Here is a 25,920-nt window from a genome sequence, read left to right on the forward strand (position 1 = left end):
ACCATGACAAATTTGACCAAATTAGAATTTGTCGTTCTTGATATCAATGGTAATAATTATTTGTCATGGGTACTAGATGCTGAAATCCATCTTGATGCCATAAACCTAGGAGAAACCATCAAAGAAGGAAATACAACCACAAGTCAGGAAAAGGCAAAAGTCATGATTTTCCTTCGTCACCATCTTCACGGGGGGTCGAAAATGGAGTATATGACAATAAAAGACCCCCTTGCCTTGTGGCAAAATTTGAAAGAAAGATATGATCATCAAAAAACAGTTATTCTTCCTAAAGCTCGTTATGAATGGATGCATTTAAGGCTCCAAGACTTCAAATCAATAAGTGATTATAATTCTGCACTATTCAAAATCAGTTCAAAATTGAAGTTATGTGGAGAAAAAATTACTGATAGTGATATGCTAGAAAAGATATACTCAACCTTCCATGTCTCGAATATACTCTTGCAACAACAATATCGAGAGAAAGGTTTTAAGAAATATTCTAAGCTCCTATCATGCCTTCTGGTTGCTGAGCAAAATAATGAGCTATTGATGAAAAATCATGAATCTCGACCAACGGGAGCAACGCCATTCCCAGAGGCGAATGCTGTAAATTTCAATAATCGGGGTCGAGGTCGAGGTCGTGGTCGAGGGCGTGACCGTGGCAGAGGAAGAAATAATTTTTCATTTCGTGGTGTGCGTTATAATCGTCCAAATTTTAAAAGAACCACACGAAATGTTGATCATAAAGAAAAAGCTCCACAAGATCAGAATTCCAGAAGTGTTGAAAACAAGTGCTTCCGATGTGGTATGACTGAGCATTGGGCACATATTTGTCGTACATCGAAACACTTAGTGAATCTTTATCAAGTTTCCTTGAAAGAAAAAGGAAAAAATGTGGAAGCAAATCTTGCCTACCAGGATGGTGATATCTTTGACACTGCCAATATTACAAGTTTGGATGTGGCTGACTTTCTTGAATCTCCTGGAGAACAAATTGGCACAGTGAGCACAATGGATGGAATAGCAAGTGCTTCTTTTGATTTTGAGAATATTCAGAACTAATGTTTTTTTTATATCTTTTATGTATGTTTTGTATTTCAAGTTTTTTTTTTCTTCTCTCTTCTTCTTATTGTAATTATTTTGTTTAATGAAGAAGCATGAACAGTTTTCATATATTGGATGACTCGAAAAAGAGCAATGATGATCTATGTCTGGCAGACAGTGCGACTACGCACACAATACTGAAAAGTAAACAATATTTTTCTAAATTGATAATGCTGAAAGCAAAAGTCAATACTATATCAGGTTCTGCAAACTTGATTGAAGGTTTTGGAGAAACAGACATAATTTTGCCTACAGGAACAAAATTTACAATTGGCAATGCATTGTTCTCTAGTCAATCAAAGAGAAATCTACTGAGTTTTAAAGATATACGTTGCAATGGTTATCATATTGAGACTGATAACAAGAATAATATAGAATATCTCTATATTATATTTATTGTCTCACATAACAAACGTATACTTGAAAAGTTGCCTGCTTTATCTTCTGGATTATATTATACTCATATACGAGTAATGGAAACATATGCAACTACGAACTTGAAGTTCATAAATCCAAATATATTTACCATTTGGCATGACCGATTAGGTCACCCTAGGTCCATAATTATGAGAAGAATCATTGAAAATTCACATGGACATTCATTAAAGAACCAAAAGATTCTTCAATCTAATGAATTATCATGTGATGCTTGCTCTCAAGGCAAATTGATCATTAGACCATCGACATTTAAAGTAGGGACTAAATCACCTACATTTTTAGAACGAATTCATGGTGATATATGTGGACCTATTAATCTACCAAGCGGTCCTTTCAGATATTTTATGGTGTTAATAGACGCATCAAGTAGATGGTCACATGTATGCTTATTATCAAGTCGAAACCTTGCATTTGCAAGACTACTTGCTCAAATAATAAAGTTACGAGCACAATTTCCTGATTATACAATTAAAAGTATTCGTCTTGATAATGCTGGTGAATTTACAACCCAATCATTTAATAATTACTGTATGGCAATTGGGATAAATGTTGAACATCCTGTAGCTCATGTTCATACACAAAATGGTTTAGCAGAATCATTCATAAAACGATTGCAGTTAATTGCTAGACCATTACTTATGAGAGTTAAGCTCCCTACATCTGTATGGGGACATGCTATTTTACATGCAGCGTCGCTCGTACGCATTAGACCAATATCTTATCCTAAATATTCCCCGTTACAATTAGCTTATGGCCAAGAGCCAAATATTTCCTATCTGAGAATTTTTGGATGTTCAGTATATGTTCCAATTGCTCCACCACAACGTACTAAGATGGGTCCTCAAAGGAGGCTAGAAATATATGTTGGATTTGATTCCCGATCAATTATTAAATATCTTGAACCCTTGACGGGTGATGTATTTACTGCACGATTTGCTGATTGTCATTTTAATGAGACAAATTTTCCAACATTAGGGGGAGGAATAATTAAGTTGGAAAAAGAAATTACATGGAATGCATCGTTATTGTCTCATTTCGATCCCCGTACATATCAATGTGAACTTGAAGTTCAGAAAATAATTCATTTGCAAAATATAGCAAATCAATTACCAGATGCATTTATTGATGCCAAGAAAGTGACCAAGTCACATATACCAGCTGCGAATGTTCCATCAAAAATTGACATCCCAATGCAGAAAGTTGTCATTAATGAATCTGCAACACGCCATAAGCGTGGTAGACCAATGAGTTCCAAAGATAAAAATCCTCGAAAAAGAAAAATAGTCAATAATCAAAATGACACAATTGAGAATGAGGATATTCCAAAAGAAATCCTAAACATGACTACTCATAAAGATATTGAGGAAAGTCAAGTACCTGAAGATAATAATGAGATTTCAATGAATTACGTTATGACTGGAAAAGGATGGAACCGAACTAATGTAGTTATTGATGATATTTTTGCTTATAATGTTGCTATTGACATTTTATCTGAAAGTGACGATTGTGAACCAAAATCTATGAAAGAATCTCAACAGAGAAAAGATTGGCTTAAATGGAAAGAAGCAATCCAGGCAGAACTTAACTCACTTTCAAAACGTCAAGTTTTTGGACCAGTAATCCGAACACCGGAAAATGTTAAGCCTGTGGGATACAAATGGGTATTCGTAAGGAAAAGAAATGAAAACAATGAAATCACAAGATATAAGGCAAGATTGGTTGCACAAGGTTTTTCACAAAAACCTGGTATTAATTATGAGAAGATATATTCTCCTGTGGTGGATGCGATTACACTGAGATATTTAATTGGCATGACTATGTTTGAAAGTCTTGACATGCATCTTATGGATGTAGTCACTGCATATTTATATGGATCTCTTGATAATGATATTTATATGAAAATTCTTGAAGGAATTAAAGTACCTAATTCTAATGCTCGGGAATTGTATTCCATAAAGTTACAGAGATCATTATATGGATTAAAACAATCAGGACGGATGTGGTACAATCGTCTAAGTGGATATTTGTTGGAAGAAGGATATAAGAATAATCCAATATGTCCTTGTGTTTTTATAAAGAAATCACAGTCGGGATTTGCCATTATAACTGTATATGTTGATGATTTGAATCTAATTGGAACTCCTGAAGAACTTTCAAAGGCAATAGAGTATCTTAAGAAAGAATTTGAGATGAAAGATCTCGGGAAAACAAAATTTTGTCTTGGCCTACAAATTGAGCATTTAGCATATGAGATATTTGTACATCAGTTAACTTATACAGAGAAAATTTTGAAAAGATTTTATATGGATAAAGCGCACCCATTAAATATTCCAATGGAAGTTTGCTCACTTGATGTGAAAAAAGATATATTCAGACCTCGAGAAGATAATGAAGAGCTTCTTAGTCCTGAAGTACCATATCTTAGTGCAATCAATGCACTTATGTATCTGGCTAATAACACAAGACCAGATATAGCATTTTTAGTTAATTTATTAGCTAGATATAGTGTTTATCCTACGAAAAGACATTGAAATGGGATTAAACATATATTTCGCTATCTTCGAGGAACGACTACTATGGGTTTGTTTTATTCAAACAAATCAAATTTTGATCTAGTTGGGTACGCAGATTCTGGATATTTATCTGATCCACACAAAGCTAGATCTCAAACCGGTTATTTGTTCACATGTGGAGGAACTGCTATATCATGGCGATCAGTAAAACAAACCATAACAGCCACCTCCTCAAATCATGCTGAAATTCATGCAATTCATGAAGCTAGTCGAGAATGTGTATGGTTAAGATCAATGACTCAACACATTCGTGAAACATGTGGTCTATCATCCAGTAAAAATCTTCCAACGATACTTTACGAAGATAACACAGCATGTATAGCTCAAATCAAAGGAGGATATATTAAAGGAGATAGAACAAAACATATTTCACCAAAACTTTTCTATACTTATGATCTTGAAAAGAATGGTACTATCACTGTTCAACAAATTTGTTCGAAAGATAACTTGGCAGATATATTCACAAAGGCATTACCTACAAAACCCTTTGTAACATTGGTGCGCGACATTGGAATACGACGACTCAGAGATCTCAAGTGATGTTTCCATGAAGGGGAGTTAAATATATTGTATTATTTTGGGTTTATTAGATTATATGAAATATGTACTCTTTTTCCTTCACTAGGATTTTTTCCCACTGGGTTTTTCCCTAGTAAGGTTTTAACGAGGCATATTTCATATATACAATGGGCATCTAAGGGGGAGTATTATAAATTTTTAATTAAACAGATGCCCACTAACCCTTGCTTAGTGTCCAATTTTGAGGTGTCTCAAAATCCATGCTCCATATGTCCACTATGTGTCTTTTATTCATAAACTCCATATGTTCCATTATCCATGCACCATGTGTTGAAACCCTAATGCCCTATGTGTCTCAATTTTAGACATTATTAGTGTCATGTAAATCACACCACATGCTTATCCATGGCCTATAAATAAGATCAATGTGGTGCTCATTGAGAGTGAGAATTTGTGAGAAATTAATGAGAAATTTGGTGGGAAATCAAGTTTGAAAATTGGTGGGAAATGTCATTTTGAATTTTGAATTTTCTTTATTATTTGAATTGTTTTGTTTATTTTATTTCCCCGACGTTGCCTCGTTTCGTTCCTCAATTTTACAATATTTTTAATAATGTTTCTTTTAATATTTTTTCCAAAAATATATTCTCCACCTACTTGGAAATATGGTGATGTGGCAATGTAGGTCGTCTCTTCAAGAAAGGACATGCACAACTGGATTTTTTTTTTTTTTTACTAAATCTCAATATATCGTCTATTGAAAAGACGATCATCACTACATGTTGGCCACATATAGCAGGTCTCTTGAAGAGACGACTTGTAACAATTTTTTTTTTTTTAAAACCTCCTTTAACTCATGTGGCATCAAGATTTGATTATTTAAATTTTAACTAAGACAAATTTAACAAAATCTTAAAACAAATGGGTTGTTAAGAAATCTATTTTTTAAACAAACTTTTAATTAAATTAAACTAAAAAAATTTAGCAAAATCTTAAAATAAATCAATTTTTAAAATGACAAGTATTCAAAATATAAATTAAATCTATCATAAATTAAATTAAATCAAATCAAATGATATCTTTCCATAAATACTAACGAAGAAGCAGAGAATGATGATAAAAAATTGTTATGGAGAGGCTTAGAACTTAAAGTCTGGATGTCATAAGCATAATATGAATTTTCACTGAAGTAGTGAAAGAAAAACAAGCCGTGAGTGATTGGCCAGTTGGAAATTGATGATTGGGTTGTAGAGAATGAAATGAGCATACACTTTAACTAGAATCCAAGTTACCATATGATTTAATTTTTTTAAAATTAGATTTAAAATTTAAAATGTTTAATAATAATTAGGTAAATTAATTTTTTTATTGGTCGATTTTTAAGATTTTGTTAAATTTTTTTAGTTAAATTTAATTCAAGGTCTGTTTCTCTACTCCATCTTTTATTTAACATTTGTTAGATTTTTTAGTTTAATTTAATTTAACTTCTGTTTAAAAAAAAAAAAAAAAAAAGACAATTGTGCATGTCGTTTCTTCGGGAGAACACTGCCACATCACCAGGTACAAACTATTTGTAAGATCGTGGGGAATATATTTTTGGAAAAGGTTTCAAAAGAAAATTATGAAAAAAAAAAATCCTTTACGCCAGACCCTACCTGTAAATAAAAGAAAAAATTAATAAATAACCACAGACTCCATTTAAGCTTCTTCATGACCCTACATTAAATAAAATTGTTCTTTTTAGTTTATAATTGTTGAATTGGAGATTAAACCATCAACTATCTAATAAGTGTTTGATGATGCATAAATTTAACTTAATGGAATTAACAAATTTTCACTACTCTACTTATAAAATATATAGATTTAACTTAGCTTGCAGCAAAAAATAATAATAATAATAATAAATAAATAATTACGCATGGGTGTCGACCTAGCAACCAAGGTTTTAAGGAAATGTCAACATCTCAATTTCATTGAAATATCCATAAAATGTCGATGTCGATGGATATTTCAGTAAGAGTTAGAGAAATTAAAAAATCGTAAAAAATATTTAAATTAACAAATAAATTTTTTTCTATTTCTAAATAAGTTCAAAATAATTAATATTAATATCATGTCTATATTAGTGATATTTTCTTGATATTTTTTATATTTTGTCAATTTTTTTTAATACGATGGAAATGTCGATTTATCTCGAACTCATTGATACATAGAAATGTCGATGAAAATACCGATGTGTAGATGAATATTTAATATCATGCTAGCAACATACCTGATGACTTTATAAATTAGAATATAAAAATTATGAAGATAAAAAGTTTTGTCAATTTATTTCTAAAAATTAATTCTAAAATATATTATTACAAGAAAAAAAAATCTAAAATTTATGACTTTATAAATTAAAAGTTTAATACCTAAACTTTCAAGTTTGTACGGAATCAATTCTTGAACTTTCAACTTTGCTAGAACTACAGAAAATGTCTTAAATTTCAAAAAAAATTATTAGACACAAAGTTTAAATTTTTTGGATTCTATTAGATATGAAATTTCATATTATATTTAATAAATTCGTCAATTTTAAAAAATATTGAATAAGTTAGGACGTATGATATATAAAATTGAAAGTTTTAAGATCTATTAGACACTTCACAAAATTCAAAAAAACCATGGTCACAGGTATAAAAGTTCAAAGTTCAGGGATAAAGTTGAAATTTAACTTTAAAATTAAAAAGTTTCTAATAAAAGTTTACTTGTTGACTCTAAAATTTTTGTAAAATTAATTTCGAGGACCCGCACGTGTAGAACCATCAAGACACGAGCCCAACATCATTTTTGTGCATTAAAATTTGTGTTCTTGTTTCTATTTTAAAAATAAAAAATAAAAAATCTGTGTGTAATTTTTCTGAAGACAAGAAAAGAAAAATTGTGTATAATTTTGATTGGTGAAACGAACATGAACGTGTAACCTATTTCAAAATCAAAGGTCAATTTCCACAAATAACTTTTGGCTACATGCCACAGATTTTTATTTTTATTTTTAATGGCCCAAGTGACTTTGACAAGAAGAGCCACACAAATAATCTATTTGTTCAGAAAAAGAAAATCCAAAACTTCAAATCTATAGATCGAGTTTCCATTTCAATTCTACAGAATTAATATCAAAGAAACGGGAGCGCACCTTGATCTATCTATGATAGAACGTTATTAAGCGGTGAGTTTGATCTTTCAAATCTAGAGAATCACGAATCAACCTGAATTTCAACAGTAGGAAGAAGAAGGCATTCTCCTTAACTCTCCTAGGATGAAAGAAGAAGGATCGTGATCTTTCTGACTAGGGGACCATAACCCCTCTATAACCGACCAAATAACTACGGATCGGTTACAAAGTTTTAAATATTTCCAATTTGGCCTCTCATCAATTGGGAAACTATTTTTGTGGTATCTATATATTTTACCCAAAGACAATTTATAATTACTCTCTTTACCCAAATAATTACATAATTGGATCACTTCATTTGGTTTAATTTAAATAGTAAAAAAATACATTAAATAATTACCTCCCTCTCTTGATCTCTCCCTCTATTATTGCACAAGTCTCTTTCACTTTCAGTCGATCTCTCTTGATCCCTTTCTCTCTCAATCCATCTGCCATCGCCCGTCATTTTATTCGCGAGTTCATCGTGGATCACTTCGTTCATGACTTCGCCATTTTTTATTTAGATCTAGCAACATTTTTTGACTTCTTGTAATAATTTTCATGCGTCGTTATGTTTTAGCATACTTTTTAGAAGGAAAAATATCAATTTATATCCATCGACTTTATAGATTGAGCAATTAAAATCCTAAATTAATAATTTCATCGGTTAAAACTTTAAGCTTGATCAAAGTTACTTAATTTATACCTTAGCTTTGTTAAATTTTGTTGAAAGACTATTAGTTGAATTGTGGGTTTATGCTTAAGGCTATTATTTTATATTTTATATTACAAAAGAAGAAAAATAATGGTGAAATGCATATTATTTTGTCTTGTTTATCTCATTAAATAAGTATAGAAAATCGTGGAAAAAAGACTTAGAAAAAGTGAAATAATTTTAAAAATAATTAAATCTAGTCACGTGGTCATATCTCTTGGCTGTGGTGCAATCGACGTTCTGTTAACACGACCGTGAAGATTTTTTTTTTTTTAAGAGTAAATCGTTAAACATTTAAGAGTCCGTTTCGATAACGTATTACATTTCGCATTTCTAAATTTTTTAAGAAATTCAAATATTTTACAACTAACTATGGGTCTGTTTGATAAAGTCTCGTTTCTAATTTCCAATGTTATTAAGAAATCTAAACATTTTGCAACAAATTATGTTTCAAACTTTCTTATTTTTTTGGAAACATTCTCAAAATTGTATAGAAATTTTGGAAACGACGAAAACAAGTTTTTCTTTTCTGGTTCACATTTCCAAATTTTTTCAAACTATAAATAAAAATATTGTTTTATCATATTTAAATTCATGAATACTGAGACATGCAATTCATTTTTCTTTATTAAAAATAGAGAAACAGAAACGTTACCAAACATAAAAAATGTTTCTCCTTTTTGGGAACATTCTCAAAATTGTATATAAATTTTTGAAAACTACGAAAACAAATTTCTTCTGTCTTGTTCCCATTTTCAATTTGTTCCAAAACATAAAAAAGATTGCTTTTATATTTTATCATACTTAAATTCATGCATTTTTTCTTTATTAAAAATGAAGAAACATAAACATGAGCTAAGGTCATATTAGCAATTTAAATACTATTTTAATCTTTATAGTTTCCAAACACCCATATTTGTCCCTATATACTTTTGAAAACCGACTATTTTTGCAACCACAATTTCAGCCAGAAAAAGAAAACACCCAAAAATTTTTTTGAAAATAATACTTCATTCTTTGTCTCAAGTAGTTTTTTAATAAAATTCGTGTCATTATTTTCCAAACGAGGACCACAAGAGTCATTTTCTGAAAATGTATAGGATTGAAATTTATCTTTATATTTTGTCAAAAAAAAAAAAAGAAATTGATCTTTATATAAATTAAAAAAAATGAAATTTTAAAATTATTTATTTTAATTTTGGTTAAACATATCATATAGTTGCAGGTCTTTTAGAACTTTTTTGATTCCTAATCTTATAAATATATGAACGTAGACATTGTATTTGGTCCGACTTAATTTTTATTTTATTTTATTTCATTAAATTTTATTTTAATTGTTTGGGTCAAAATAACATAATTTACTTTATTATAAGTTATAATGTAAAATTTAAATTAAATTTTAATTTTAACGATAGATTTTGTTTGAAAAAGAATTTGTTTTTATTAAAATTTTATTTAATTGATTTTAAGAAACATATTAAAAACATATATTTTTTTATCCTTTGATTTTTTTTTTTCAAAAACTCCACATGCCTTCGTAAAGTAAATATGTTCTTAAATTATTATTTTTCTTAAACATATTTATGAGCATGTCTGCATGCCATTTAGAAATTAAAGAAAAAAAAAAGAAAAAACTTTTTTTACTGCAACAAAGATAAAAGTATGAGGATTTAAAGCGTTGATCTTGAGTGAAGGAGTAACACGAGGATTTAAACCTCCGAACATAACTCAGTGATAATTGATATATATCTCCAATCATGAGGTTGTAAGTTCGATCTCCATCCCGTTGTACTAAAATATATATATATATATATATATATATATATATATTATTCTCTTTAAATATATATGTAAAAAAAAAGTCATGCATGGTTCTCTACCCATCCCCCTAATAATATATGTACTTGAGAATTAGACCTTATAAATTAAGCAACTAAATAATTTTTTTAAGGAAAAAATATTTATTGACAAATAATTTAAAACATAAAAAAAAAAATAGGGAAAACTTTACCGTTGGGAACCAGATCCCCATGAACTCCGAGCGGGGAATCCCCACCTCGATCCCCGCAAAATTTCATGGGGAATTTTGCGGGAATGGAAAATTAAATGGGAGGTAGGGATGAGGATGAGGATGGCGTCCCATGAACATCCCTATTTGAGTTTCATGTGTCAATTAATTATATTCAAGTAACATATTCACGTTTTCAAATATTTTAATAATACACAAACTTTTTGTGTTCAACAAATTGTTCACATCCCCGATGAAAATTTCAAAAGATTAACCATGAAATTAAGAAAAAGGACTTTGAAAGATTAGTGGCAATTAATGATTTCTATAACAAAAAGATAATAATTGCAAACTCCCAAGAGCAAATAAGGGTTTGTAGGAGTGAAATCTAAAGATAAAAGAAAAAATGTACCAAAAGCCTTTTGGGTCCCCAATATAATCAAAGCACCCACGGATATCCTAATTTCGTGCACTCCTAATTTAACTAACAAAATTTAATGAAAGAATATAAATTGAGACAAGTTTAAGATTTTAAATGAAAATTATTAGTTTGAAGTTTTAATTGATGCATCCATCTAACTTGCAGGTATAAATTGATTTTTTTCCCCTTTAACAAACTTTACCTAATTTTTACTCAACCCTTAGATTAATTTTGGTTCTTATACTTTCACTAAATTAATAATTTAATCTCTCAACTTTAATTTGTAACAATTTAGTCTCTATCCTAAAATTTTTTATTAAAATTAAGTGTCAAATTTTATCATATAACAATTTAATCTTTCTAATTCATAAACTTATTTGATCTCTCTTTGGTTTATCAATCTATACATACAAGAAACGTAACAAAAAAAAAATTCGCGATAAGGACTTAATCGTTACCAACTTTAGATTAGAAGAACCAAATTGTTACATATTAAAGTTCAATGACTAAATTGTTACAAATTAAAGTCCAGGAACTAAATTGTTACTTTAATTTAACCATTAATTTTCCTCAAATATTTTCTTAAGCGCATTTTTCCATCTTCCTCAATATTTTACTTTTCGTTGGATATTTAATATTGCTAACAATATATAGGTAAGTTTTAAAAACACATTAATTCAATATATATATACATAGAGAGAGAGTAAGTACACGTTATTCACATTCAAAAGGAGAAAAAAACACATATTTATGAGTATAAGTATGAATATGACCATTCAAGCCCTTAAATAATAATAATCAATTACTAAATCGTAGTCAAAGCTAACATGATTTAAAGCTTAATCAATCAATTTAAATACATAAAAAATTACGTATTATTTGATTTGGTTAACAAAGAAAAAGGTAATTAATTTAAATATTATTTTAATATTTATAATTCAAAAACATCTATTTTTTGTTTATATATTTTCTAAAAGTGGCTATCATAATTTTCAGAACAAAATACCAACAATTAATAAATTATTTTGGAATAATATTTCATTGGCGTGTTTCAAATGGTTTTTATTACAAAATATGTGTCATGATTTTCCAAACGAGGACCACAAGTCTCTTCTTAAAAATGTATAGGATTGAAATTGAACATTTTTGTAAATAAATAAAATAAAAATCCAGATTTCATAATTCCTAATCTTTTAGGTTTTTTCCAATTTGATCCTTAATATTTTAAAATATGAGAATTTTTTATTAATAAAAAGTTAATATATTATTATTTTTTAAACTTACTCGGGCATGTGGACGTGCCAATTAAAAGAAATAATATTTTTAGTACAACAAATTTAAGTGTGGAGATTTTAACCTCCAACTCAAAGATCATTTATTTTCGAGAATCTAGATAGCTATCAGATGTTTAAAATATAAAATATTTGGAATTATTAATGTCTGGCATATTTTAAATATGAATATTTATCGGAATATTTGGAAATACTTGGGTGTTTATATTTATTTTCAGGATTTATAATAAGAATGTAATAGAACAATGATTTTAATTATTCATCGACATTTCCATCGACATGTTTCCTTGAATTATGAAGGGTAAATTGATATTTCCATCATAGTACAAGAAAATCGACAAAATATAGAACATATCAACAAAATGTCACTAATATATACATAATAGTAATATTAATTATTTTTAACTAATTTAGAAATGGGAAAATGTTTATATGTTAATTTAAATATTTTTTACAATTTTTTTTTAATTTTTCTAACTTTTACACAAATATCTATGATATCGACATTTTATCGATATTTCCATGAAATTGGGATTTCGAAATTTCCGTTGACATCAACATTTAAAACCTTGAATAGAACTATACTGTTCCAACAATATCGTTACTAGTCATTATAAAATTTATATATTAAAATATATTTTAAAAATATCATTTTTTGAATTCATATTACAATTTTGTTTTTATTAATTTAATATTATATTTTCATGTCAATTCAATTTATGTCGAGACTTGAGAGCGGCTATTAGAAGAGTAAAATAAATGAAAGATTACACACTAGATTTCAATTTAGATATAAAATTGACTACAATTTATCTTATATCTATATGTAGTATATAAATATAATTGAATATAATTAATTATCAATGAATTAATGCATTAATTTATTAAAAAAAAAAGAAATAAAGAGAATCGATGAAAAGAAGTATGTATAAAATAAAAATGAAGGACAAAATTATTGTCATAATGAGATGCCCTCAGCATAATCATCTTAAAAACCTAGCTTAAATCATTCGGATATCTCCTGTATGATGTCGGTATCTAAAAATGTAAGATATTCAATAATAAATCAATCACACGAATCTAGATATCCATTCTAAGATTTCTGCGAAACAGATGGCCCTAATAAAATTAATAATATACCTTTACCAATCAACCATGCCCATATTGTTTAAAAGATTTAGTTCTTTTGACGAGCAAGTTGAATCACATGTGTCAAAGTAATATTCAAATAACATATCAATTTCTTTGTGAACAAATTTTAACAAATCAGGCCCCATTGAAAACTTAGAAATATTGATCATGAAATTAAAAAAAAAACACCTAGAAGTCTAAAAATTAACATTTTCAATTTTTTTGTCGGAAAAATACTTTAACTCATTAGTTATAATAGCATCTATCTTTATATTGTCCTTGTCACCGTTGGATGATAAAAAAAATTTAATAAAAATAAATTGCTAGGTATCGATTTTTCATATGTTAACAAGATGGAGATAGATGGAGAGGAGACGGGTAAAGAAGTAAGTTTTTTTTTTTTTTTTTTTTTTTTTTAATTTTTTTAATCATAAATTAGGAGAGGAGTGATGCGATGGGCCCGTGGCCCGGTGTTTGGTTATAATTACAGTGGTGTTTTCCCTGATCCCCCAATCCTGAGCGCCCCTCGCCTCTCTTTTCCCCTTTGGCTTTCTTTCTCTTTCGATTCGGAGGAAATTATGGGCAATCCAGCGGCGGCGCCCGCCAAGGCCGCGGCCTTCGACGCCTCGGCGCCACCCCCTTTCCGGATCGCCGACATCCGCGCCGCCATCCCCCCGCATTGCTGGGTCAAGTGCCCCTTCCGCTCCCTCTCCTACGTCCTCCGCGATTTCCTCATCGTCGCCGCCCTCATCGCCGCCGCCCTCCGCCTCGACTCCCCCCTCGTCTGGCCCCTCTACTGGGCCGCCCAGGGCACCATGTTCTGGGCCATCTTCGTCCTCGGCCACGACTGGTTTTCCCCTTCTTCCTCTTTTCTTCTCATTTCCTCTGTTTTTTTCTCTCTCTCTGATCTCTCCTTTTCTCCTCCTCAGCGGCCATGGCAGCTTCTCCAACAGCACTGCGCTCAATCATTTCGTGGGCCTCATTCTCCATTCCTCCATTCTCGTTCCTTACCATGGATGGTACGCAGATCTCGATTTCCAACCCATTTATTTGGAGGATTTTTGTTTTGTTCTAATTTTTGTTGGTACAGGAGAATCAGCCACAGAACCCACCATCAGAACCATGGGAATGTGGAGAAAGACGAATCCTGGGTTCCAGTACGTCTGTCAGATCTCCCTCCTCTGTTGCTCTGTTATTCTACTCTGTTCTGATTCTGATTCTGTAATTTCTGTTTTTCTCAGTTGACGAAGTCGACTTACAAGCAGCTGGAAAGAAGAACAAGAATCCTCAGATTCACTCTTCCTTTCCCCATTCTCGCATACCCGTTTTACCTGGTGAATTTATAAAATTAGATTGGATTTCTATTCGATTCAAATTACCCACACTTTTTTTTTTTTTTGGTTCTGAGAAGTTATGTTTTTGTTTTGTTTCGTTGGTGGATGGATTCAGATGTGGAGAAGCCCGGGGAAGGAGGGATCCCATTTCAATCCATACAGCGATTTGTTTGCTCCAAACGAGAGGAGAGACATCGTGATTTCGACCTCGTGTTGGACATTAATGGCGGTTCTTCTTGTTTATCTGTCCTTCGTTTTTGGTCCTCTTCAAATCTTGAAAATCTATGGCGTCCCTTACTGGGTAATCTCTCGTTTGTTCTTCCCCCAACCCACTTTCTTTTTCGCCTAAATTAAGGAAACTTGCCTCCATTGGAATTGGAATTGCTCCATTTCTCTCTCTCTCTAACCTCAATTTTAAGGAATAAATTGATTAACAATGTTAATTCTGGTGGTGGCCATTGGTCAGTTCTTCGTTTTTTTTTCTCACATTAAAGAAATCCCAATTGTATCTGCTTTCTCACATGGCACAACTCATCACTGTCGTCAATTTCCCACCCAAAAAAAAAAAAAAAGAAAAACCAACTTTTGGATCTGAATCCCAATTGGGGGATTTTTAAAAGTTTCTTTTTTTTTTTTGGCAGATATTTGTGATGTGGCTGGACGTTGTGACGTATCTGCATCACCATGGGTATGAACAGAAGCTGCCGTGGTACAGAGGAGAGGTATGAAAGAGAGAGGATTTTCTCGCCCATTTTCTCGGAAAAGAAAATTTCTAAATGGGAAAATTTCTCTTTTTTTTTTTTTTACGGCCAGGAATGGAGTTACCTACGTGGCGGCCTGACAACCGTTGATCGAGATTACGGATTGTTTAACAACATCCATCATGATATTGGGACTCATGTCATCCACCATCTGTTTCCTCAGATCCCTCACTATCATTTAGTAGAAGCGGTATCATTCTCTTCCCTACACTTTTATTTAATTCTTTTTCGAAAAAAAATAAATTAAGCGCCTTTTTAGGGTTCGTTTGGTAATGATTTTGTTTCTTTTTCGTAAAGTTTTAAGCTTGTTAGTATTTTGATGTATTTGTCTTAATTTTCCTTTTTTTTCTCTTCAGAGTTTTTATTTTTCCTTAATTTTAATTCTGATCTTGGGAATATGTTTGGTAAAATTAGTTTTATGAAGCCTGAATTTGAAAAGAACAGAAAAGGACAAACAATGTTTGTCTTGTTTTGAATTTTGAAAAATTATACTTGGTTTAGTATTAAACAGTTTTCTTTGCCTAACTTTCAACTTTGGGAGACGAACTCCCTTTTGGAATTTTGCCAAATTTCTAAATAATGATTTTGGAAATTATTTACTAATTAATCATCTTTAAAACTTATTAATAAACAAGACCTTCAACCTAACAAGAACACATTTAAATTTTTGGTCAAATTTTAAAAACAAAAACAATTTTTTACACCTACCTTAAATAGGACTTTACTGAACAAATTTAAACCATCATGAGTGGTTCATTGGTTGGTCGGTCTCCTATTTAGGAAGACTCAGACATTCAATGATGCCAAAAAAAAAAAAAAAGAACACCCATAAGTTTACCTTCAATCCCCTTTTGAGTATCGAACTTCAACGTTAATCAATGAAGGTCTTGAAATTCTGAGCAAACAGAATACGGGTTCTCGAACGATTTGATTGTTGTTGTGTAGAATTAGTCGGATGGGACCCGAAATGATGTAGAATTGAAAGTGGAAAAAATGGGGTTTGGTTTTGCAGACAAAGGCAACAAAGGGAGTGCTGGGAAAGTACTACAGAGAGCCAAAGAAATCAGGGCCAATTCCTTTGCATTTGATAAAGAATCTGGTGAACAGCCTAAGACAAGACCACTTCGTCAGTGATCATGGCAACATTGTCTTCTATCAGAAAGATCCATATCTCTACCACTAATTCTATTTTCTCTCTTAAAACTTAGTCGTCAGTTTTTCTTCTCTTTCTAATTGTTCTTGTTTTGGCTTAGTCGCACTTGTATTATTCTATTTTTATCGAGAGAGACTTTCTTTTTTGATCCTCATCAATAACAAAAAGAAAAAAAAAAAGTTACAATAAGTTGAGATTATGTGGGTGTGCTCGTTTTATTTTGATTGTTCTGGTATTAATGGTCAATGGGTATTTCGGTAAATTTACGTGGCGTACTTGTTTTAGTAAAGTAGCTTTCTTGCTTTTGATTTTGCTTTCATATGTGTTTTTTTAGTGGTTTATAAAGGTTAGGTCATTTGGCATTGCTAAACAAAAGTAATATTTTTATTCAACTTTGTGTTCCTAAAAGGTAAAATGGTTTTTTCTTTCCTCCAAATAGGCCTTTGCATTTGTTTAGTTTGTAGTTTTCCTAAACTTTGAAACTGTTTTGTCATTTTTACTATTCATGATGCTAATTTTATCAAACTAAATGCCATATTAATTTAGTGGCCATATTAAAAGAAGAAGAAAAAAAAATCTTAAAACCAAGCCACAAAAATGCCTAAATCAACGTAACCACAAAATCAATTAACTGAGCATGTTAAGGGAGGGACCATAATTGCATTTAGTATTCCAATTCTTTGTTTTTTTTTTTCATTTAATAGAAACATATTTAATTTAAGATTAGATAAAATAACGCATTTATTTATGTTTTGGAAAATTTTAAAAATAGAATAAAAAACAAGAATCTTAAAAATGAGAAACAAGAACCAACAATTAATAGTTAAAAAAATGCTTATGTTTCTCCAAACTAGAAATATATAATAAACGAGAAACGTTATCAAATAGGTCCTAATTTTTCCCCGTAGTGAAATTAAAAGTTAAAGTCGATGAAATGTAAAGTCTTTCTTAAGATTGAAATAGAGTTTGTAAAGTCAAATACTAAGAAAAGAGGAATGGGAATGGGAATTGAAGGCTTCCTAAGTTCCTATGTGGTAGGAGAGATTCGTAGAATTCTAATGATTTTTGTTTTGTTTTGTTTTGAAATGTCCCATTTTCATGGGGTTGGGATGGGACAATGTTTGTTTAGAAAGTCTCTTTTATCAATTTCCTACTTTAGTATAAGTGTGGCCTACAAAAATCAAGGGGAGGAGAATTCGGACTTTTAAAAACTTTATTTTGCCTCTTCCATCATTTCACAGTTAAATATTTTTCATGTTTATTTTCTTGATTTTATTTAAATATGGGAATATGTCATTTAGATGTTACATAACACATGAAGCTCAACTCGGTCATCCACCGGATCTTTTTTTTTCAGGTGATCTACATGTGTAAATAGGTTAACAAAACAATTATTTAATGATACGCTAACTCTGAATTAACAAGAAAAATATAATTTTTCGATAACACTAATAATTGAGAAAAAAAAAACTTGAATAGAATAAATAATAGAAATAGCATCATATGTAAAAATAAGAAACAAGTCACGTGATCCCCAATCTACCAACTCTCATGATTAAAAATTCATGCAATATATTATAAAAGTGTTTTGACGTTTTTTTCATGTATATATATATATTTTAAAAGAAAAAGCTTTTGGATCTTGAAAAAAAAAAAGATGAGATCCATAGTGGAGGTGGAAAAGAGAAAATCTCTGTAGATTTTCACCGGCAATGTGACATTTTAAAATTATTTTACTTTTTAATAGGACAAAACATGATAATTTTTAGGTTTAAATACTATTTTAATGGCGGGACTTGATTTTTGTCACTATATTTTTAACTTTTACCTATTTAGTTTGGTCGTTATACTTTTTAAAAAAATGGTCAATTTGATTTTACAATTTTAACACATTTTATATACCATAGAAATTCTTACGATACAAATTTGTGGCTACATTTTAAAGAATTTAATAAATGAGGTTTCATGTTATCAAAACTAAAATAAAAAAAATAAAAAAGGTAAATTTTTAAACGTGTAAGAAGTAAAACATATGTTTTGAAAATAAATGGACTAGAGTTGAAAATATAATAACCAAAATAGAGGTGGACAAAAAATTAAAATAATATTTAAATTTAATTTTTATTATATTTTCAGTGATGCGACCATTTTTAATAATTTTATTTTAAAAGGTTTCTCTATCGCCCTGGTCTCACCGTTGATGTCTCTACACTCTTATAATTTTAAAAAAATAATATATATATATATATATATATATTTTGAATTTTTTTGATAAAAATAATAGTACTAAGAAAATAATTAAAAAAAAAAACAGCACGTGAGTGGTTGGTGGGCATGAGGGACACATTGTTTTCTATACAGTACAGCTGGGCCCCACCACTCACTGGTCCTTTCACTTTCACTTTTAAAGTTGTTCCCTTTTTTCTTTTTGCTTTTTCTTATTTTCTTATTTTCTTATTATTGTTATTGTTATTAAAAGAAAAAGCAAATTGTTTTTTCAAATTTTATTTAGATTTTTCAATTTTCATAATAATCCTAATTTAGCTCTAATATGCCTCATTTTTATGATACTGATGTAAAGAGAACCAAAAAAAAAAAAGCAAAAAAATTTGAAAGAGGAAAAAAACTTTAATTTATTCAAACCGGAAGCATGAAATTAAATAAGATGTTTCCAGTTCTTTCCTACATCACCAAAAGCTCTATTTTTTTCCTCTCATAAATTTATAAAAGTAGAATTTGGAGTTTGACAAGATTATTTTTTAAATATATTATACAAGTTTGGTCAAAAAAAAAATTATTATTGTAATCGATAATCATATTTATGAAAATTACTATTAATTTTCTTAGATGGAGATGATTATCCTATCGATTTTCTTTTACAGTATTTCTCCATTTAGATTATATAAGCACATTAACAAAAAATAAAATAAAAAAACTATAATATAAAATAATAATGATAATAATTATATGTTTAAAAACAGTTGAAACATGACAATTTTATATTCTATCGTAAATTTTTGCCAACTATTATATTTAAATAGTCAACGTTTATAGTATATATGAGGTAAAGTTGATAAAAATATACCTTAAACAATTAATCTCTAAATTATCAACTTTTTTAGATTTTCTAAAATTGAAACTAAAAATTATATAAAGTAAGAATAATTTAATATAAAAAGAACGATGATTTAAAGAGAAGAAAAAAAAATATCAGTACAATAATTTATAGAAAAAACATTAACAATATGTAACGATAATGTATAAATTGAAAACAAGAATAAGTCTTGAAATTGTTGACAACAATTAAAAAAAAAAGCATGAATTGAAAATAATTTCTTTTAATTTAAGAAGAGTAATCAGCTACTATTTCATTTAAAATTATGGATAAAAAAATGTTTCAACAACTATTTCTCATACTTATGTGGAATTTACAATCTCTCTTTTTATTTTTATTTTTTTTAAAAAAATTGATCTGATTTTGTTTTTCTTATTTAAAATAAAATTGACATTTTTCTTTTCACATGAAATTGAATCGAAAAATTGGAAAAATTACGAATTACAATAAACAAGAAATAAAAGTGTCCTAAAGATGAATTCCAACGCCCGAAAACAAGGACAAAGGCGTGGACTCAAACATAGACGCGTTAGGGGATTTTTGAAAATAATGTTTTTATTTAAACTTATTTTTAAAATAATGTTGCATTAAGTAAAAAAGAAAAAGTTTCTTTTGAAACTTATTTCAAAAATAATGTTTTTGAAATTAATCTCCCACTTGGTCGTCTCTTGACGATCCTAAGGACATGGCGTTTTATTGGCGTCACGTCTGATTTTTTTAAAAAATCAAGACATGGTCAAGACAACATGTGTTGGAACGTATTTTACGATTGTTCCACGATTTGAATTTTTAAGAAAAAAAATAAATATTGTTATATATTATATATTAAAAAGTAGATTTTTATTTAGAATAACGTAGTGTGATGATGGTGCAATTTTCTTCCTTCTTTCGTTGGTTTGAATCTTAGAAAATGTTTGTATTTTCATTCTTTTGAGTGTGAATCAACTTTTTAGTTATTATTATTTTTTTTAAAACAATACATTTTTATTATTATATATTATTATTATTTATATTTTAATATATTTCAAAAAAAATATTTATTTTTAATGAACTGTGTATGCATTTCTTTTTTCTTTTTACTACTAATTCTTTCTTTTACTTTTTAATTTATATTTTAATATATTTAAAAAAAATTAACTTCCTTTGAGTGTTAATCAACTTTTTGTTATTATTATTATTTTTTAAAACGATACATTATTATTGTTATTATTTATATTTTAATATATTTCAAAAAAAAATATTTATTTTCAATGAACTGTTCTTGTAGGCATTTCTTTTTTCCTTTTACTATTAATTAATTATTTTACTTTTTACTGTTAATCAACCTTTTTTTTTCTATTATAATATTTTATATATTATTATTATTTATATTTTAATATATTAAAAAAATTATTTTTAATCAACTGTGTGTGCATTTTTTTTTCTTTTTACTATTAATCAACTCATTATTATTATTTTTTGAGTAATTATTGTTATTATTTATTATTCATTATATTTTATATGTTATTTATATTATTTTTAATAAACTGTGTATAAAATATATATATATATATATAATTATTATAGTTTTAAGTGGATTTTTTTTATTAAAAATCCAAGTCGTTCCTTGAAGGAACGACCGTAAAGTACGTTCCAACACATAGTTGTCTCTTAAGATGACCATCTCTTGATTTTTAAAAAGAATCAGACGTGGCGTCAATAAAGCGCTACGTCCTTATGGTCACAAGAGACGACCAACTACTAAAATGATATGGTCGTCTCGATCAAGTGGAGGACTCATTTCAAAAGTTTTATTTTTGAAATAAGTTTCAAAAGAAGCATTTTTTCTTGAATTTTATTTAATGCAGCATTATTTTTAAAAATAAATTTAAATAAAAACATTATTTAAAGAAAATCCAATGTTAAGGGCTAGGCATATGCTTGCCGCCACACCACAAATGATTTACCCTAGTAACAATCCTGGGACCATTAATACCTAATACATTATAACGACCTCTCTTATATATCTGATTCCAACACGACTAAATTTTACTAAAAGAACGTATCAAGATCTAAATGAATAATAAGATGAGAATAAGGATTTAAACCTTAGGTTACTAATTAATATGATCTTATTTGGTGAGCTGCTTGTTTTGTTTATCTATAGAAAAACTCACTATATACTTTAGTAAAGTTGGTCCTAATCTATTATCAACCTTATCTTTAAATTCTCTTATAAGTTCTATCTATGCTTTTTAGCACTCTACTAAATTAAAATATTAAAGATCTAACATTATACATTCCTTAAACCAACCAAATTTATCCTATTTTTGTCACTTGAACATAGGTTGTTAAATTGTTTGAATTTTACCACAGTAATAAAGAGAGTTAAAGTAACAAGGAGAAAATAGTGATTCAAATTTATCCTATTTTTGTCATTTAAGCATAGGTTGTTATTGCAATTGTTTGAATTTTACAGCTGTAATAAAGAGAGTTAAAGTACCAAGGAGAATGGGAACTCTCATTTATAATTTAATGAGACTATGATTTGTGATATGAGTCTCTATCAACCACGATGGTTCAAGTAAATAAGAATTAAAAATAGTCTACTCTTTCGTGGTCAAGTCAATCACATTCAAATTTTATTAAAAGAAGGCAAAATTGATCAAAACTATGTCCAAATAAGAGTTTGTTTTTTGTTTTTTTTGTTTTTTTTTTATCAGTCGAGAATTGGCATTTATTTCTAATCTTTTCATTTGTTCAAATAATTATGTCTTTTACCATTAAGAATGAGATCTAACAACCTTGTTAATAAACAAAGCCTCTAGAATTCAATCTTAAAAACTAAAAGAAAAAAGGATTTGAAATCAACCCAAGAATAGTAAATATCGAATTACCTTGTTGATTAAATATCTCACGGTAAGAAAACTTGTCTCATATTTGAGATCTAAATCCCAACACGAGTAAGATAGGTCTCACTTGAATGATCTGAACACGCAAAGTATCAAAATTTTGCAAAATACATTAGTTTTGGCTAAAAAAAACTTCCTTTCATTACATATAAATCTCAATACAAATGACAATTTCAAGACTTTAAATAACCTATAAACTATAGGAAGAGACTCAAGCAAACGGAAAGACTCATATCCTATCAGGCTACAACAAATGTCCAAAAAATTTGACTGTCAATGGATACATAGTCTAATTGATAAAACACTTACTATCTCCCTGAATCATCATGGAACTCAATTTAATTAAAAATAAAAAATAAAAAAAATAAACTTGACCAAAGCAAATGAATTGGACACAATCAACTACTAGATTATGTCACCTCACCGATTCCCCATCCTTGAATTTTGTAATCATTTTTATTTGATTTATCAAATTTTAGGTAATAAATTAATAATATTTACTATATATTTTGAAAAATAAAATTAGTTAATTAAAAATTAAAAAAAATTAGTAAACTAATTCTCTATAAATTTTAACTTAAATATATATTTTTTAATTTTAATTAAAAAAAATTAGTGGGGAGTTTCCATGTTTATTGAACGAGTGTTTTTATTTTGCCTGGTTGGGTTATTCATGAAGTGGATAGTATCTCGAGGTCTTTCTTTTGGGAGGGGTGTGTAGATGTTCCTCTAGGGGCGAAGGTGGCATGGTTTCAGGTTTATTTGCCGCTGCGTGACGGGGGTTGGATATTCGTCATTTGCCTTCTTGGAATTGTGCTGCTATTATGAAACTTTTCCGACTCTTTCTTATGAGGGCAAGTTCTATTTAATTGCTTGGGTGGATGCTTATATATTACTGTTGGGTTTTATGTCCGTGGTTTGTAAGCATAAAACAAATATTTATTCAATAAAGTTGTTATTGATGTTTCTTTTAGAATTGCATTAACTCAAATTCAATAAACTAACATCCGAGGTTATGTCATGTAACTATATCAGTATATAATAGATATACAGTATATTTTTAATATACAACGTATATATTTCAAGTTCCAAAGTCAGCACTAAAGGGAACACTCATCTACTCCCCTAAAATCGGAGAGGAGTGAATTCTATCTTGTAAAGTTATGTTCTCAACTCCCCACTCGGTCTCGTCCCCAAAATGGTAGGAATGTTGAGTCGACGACTCGGGCCACTCTCACCCATACAAATCGAAGGATGAGCCCTTATGAGCAGGAGTCCATAACTCACTTAGGATTGAGAATGAGTTGTTTTGTCATCCTAAGAAATAACAATTTGTTAGTTAACGACGTTACATCTAAATATTTGATGTTTCGTGGTCTGGTCTTATACAAACTCATTGTATAGGATACCCCCACTCGCATGTCTCCACACGAACGACTTGGATCAAGTCGTCTGTAACATTTACAAAGTGGGTCGTATCCATAATGTTGTCAGGATAAGGTACCCAACCTTATCCATATACTATAGACCCTTTAGGTTATTCTCGAGACATTATCCACTTGTATATCGATGGTATATCAAATATATACCCGATATATATACTGTCCCGATTACATTATAATAGCCTTGGATGTTTAGTTTATTGGATTTAGACAACACAATGCTATGAATTCAACAACAAATTGATTGAATAAAACTTTATTGAATATAAATTTGTTTTTACATAAATACAAACTACGAGTTTAAGGCAACACATCCAATAAAGAGTTGAGCCAAACTACCTAGGGCAAGTTGATGAAGCCAAATTAGACCTGACTCGAACTGGTCGAGTTCGTCAACTTGAGCCGAGTTAAAGCGACAACCCATCTGTGAGTCGACCTCGACACATAATACATACTCAATTTATTCAGCGTCGAAAATGTGTGAGTCTCTACAAGTAGGAATAGAGACCAGGTGCACGAGATACACATTCACAATCCTACTCCTTTCAAATCTCAATTCAACCCATTGTCTAACTCAAGTATCGGAGTGTGGTGAGTTTGATACTGCACCGTTGTGCAAATTTTATTGTGTATGCAAGCATTCAACCTAAATCGAAATCCTCCATCAACATAGGCAAAAATGTAACAAAAAGTTGGCCAGTTCAAATTTTGGATAAATTAGAAAGAAAATCTAGGGCTAGGTTGTCACAAGGAGGCCCAAAACATCCCAATGTCACAAGTCAGGCCCACCTACCACTATGGCCTACCAACCAAACTTACCATTTATGTTCATAATGTGTTGGACATTGTACACCCACTCATTTACTCACTTTTCCTTCTTCTTCCCCTCTCTCCTCTTCCAAACCCGAGATTGATACTCGTGTTCGAGACTATTTTCTTGAAACATCTCCGTCTTCTGTTTTAATCTCATGTTGTTATATAATTGTTTGACAACACTACTTTACGATTTATAAAAAAAAACATTAATATTATTATGCTATTGTGCTCTACCCTGCTAAATCTAGAAACTTTAAGAAAAATAAATTGACGGAGGAAGAAAAAGTACTGAAAAGAGAATACACAAATTTTTTTGAAGAAAAAAAGTTCAAGAGAGAAGTCTTTATATAGGTGTAGAAGAAGTTGAGGAAAATTGCAAAACTATTAAAATTCCAAAAATAAATAAATAAATAAATTCTATTATTAATTATAAATAAAGGCAAAGTCATAAATTGTATAATTTATTATTAGTCAAATTTATGTTTAATCTTTTCGTATTCTAATTTTTTATATTCTGTCTTTTTTATTTCAATATTATGAGTTCACTTAAATTATTAGTTTTAATATATCTTTAAACTTTGTTTTTAAAAACGGCTAGTTATTTTGAAATTCCATGGTATGGTTTGGTTAATTAAAAGTAAAGTTCTAAATATTAGAATTAAATTTTGAAATAAATGGACAAAATTTTTTACATTAAGCTTTTTCTATTCTAACTTTTTACATTCTTATCATTTTTTCCATATTGAGAATGCATAAAAGAGCTGATGTCAGAGAAAATTCGAATTGGTATTCTTTTTGATAAAATAGCAATGTATATTTATAGTACTATTTTTAAAAATTATTTTCTATTAGTGTTCAAAACTTTTGAAGTTATATTCCTAAGTTTTTTTTAAACAATTATATTACTAAGTTATAATTAGAGTAAAGTAATCAATTTTAGAATTAACCAAATCAAGGGTGACAAATGTGAAATGGTTTAGTTTAAAACAAAAAATTAATAGGTTTTATTTA

General features: G+C 29.3%; 1 protein-coding gene across 2 annotated transcripts; it reads left to right on the forward strand.

The window, feature by feature from the left end:
* Positions 1-13,831: 13,831 nt before the first annotated feature.
* On the forward strand, positions 13,832-16,844 carry LOC111018965 (omega-3 fatty acid desaturase, endoplasmic reticulum). Of its 2 annotated transcripts, XM_088121698.1 has the most exons (8): positions 13,889-14,247; positions 14,327-14,416; positions 14,488-14,554; positions 14,639-14,731; positions 14,847-15,032; positions 15,373-15,453; positions 15,545-15,682; positions 16,505-16,844. In XM_088121698.1, exons 1-8 carry the CDS (start codon positions 13,976-13,978, stop codon positions 16,673-16,675), a joined length of 1,098 nt encoding a protein of 365 aa, XP_087977824.1. In that variant the 5' UTR covers positions 13,889-13,975; the 3' UTR covers positions 16,676-16,844. The 2 variants fall into 2 exon arrangements, with proteins under 2 accessions (XP_087977825.1, XP_087977824.1); XM_088121699.1 differs by lacking the exon at positions 14,847-15,032 and having other exon boundaries at positions 13,832-14,247.
* The last annotated feature ends 9,076 nt before the right edge of the window (positions 16,845-25,920 follow it).

Source organism: Momordica charantia, assembly GCF_013281855.1.
Source record: "Momordica charantia cultivar OHB3-1 chromosome 3 unlocalized genomic scaffold, Mcharantia_2.0 BLBB01000003.1, whole genome shotgun sequence".
Lineage (NCBI taxonomy): Eukaryota > Viridiplantae > Streptophyta > Magnoliopsida > Cucurbitales > Cucurbitaceae > Momordica > Momordica charantia.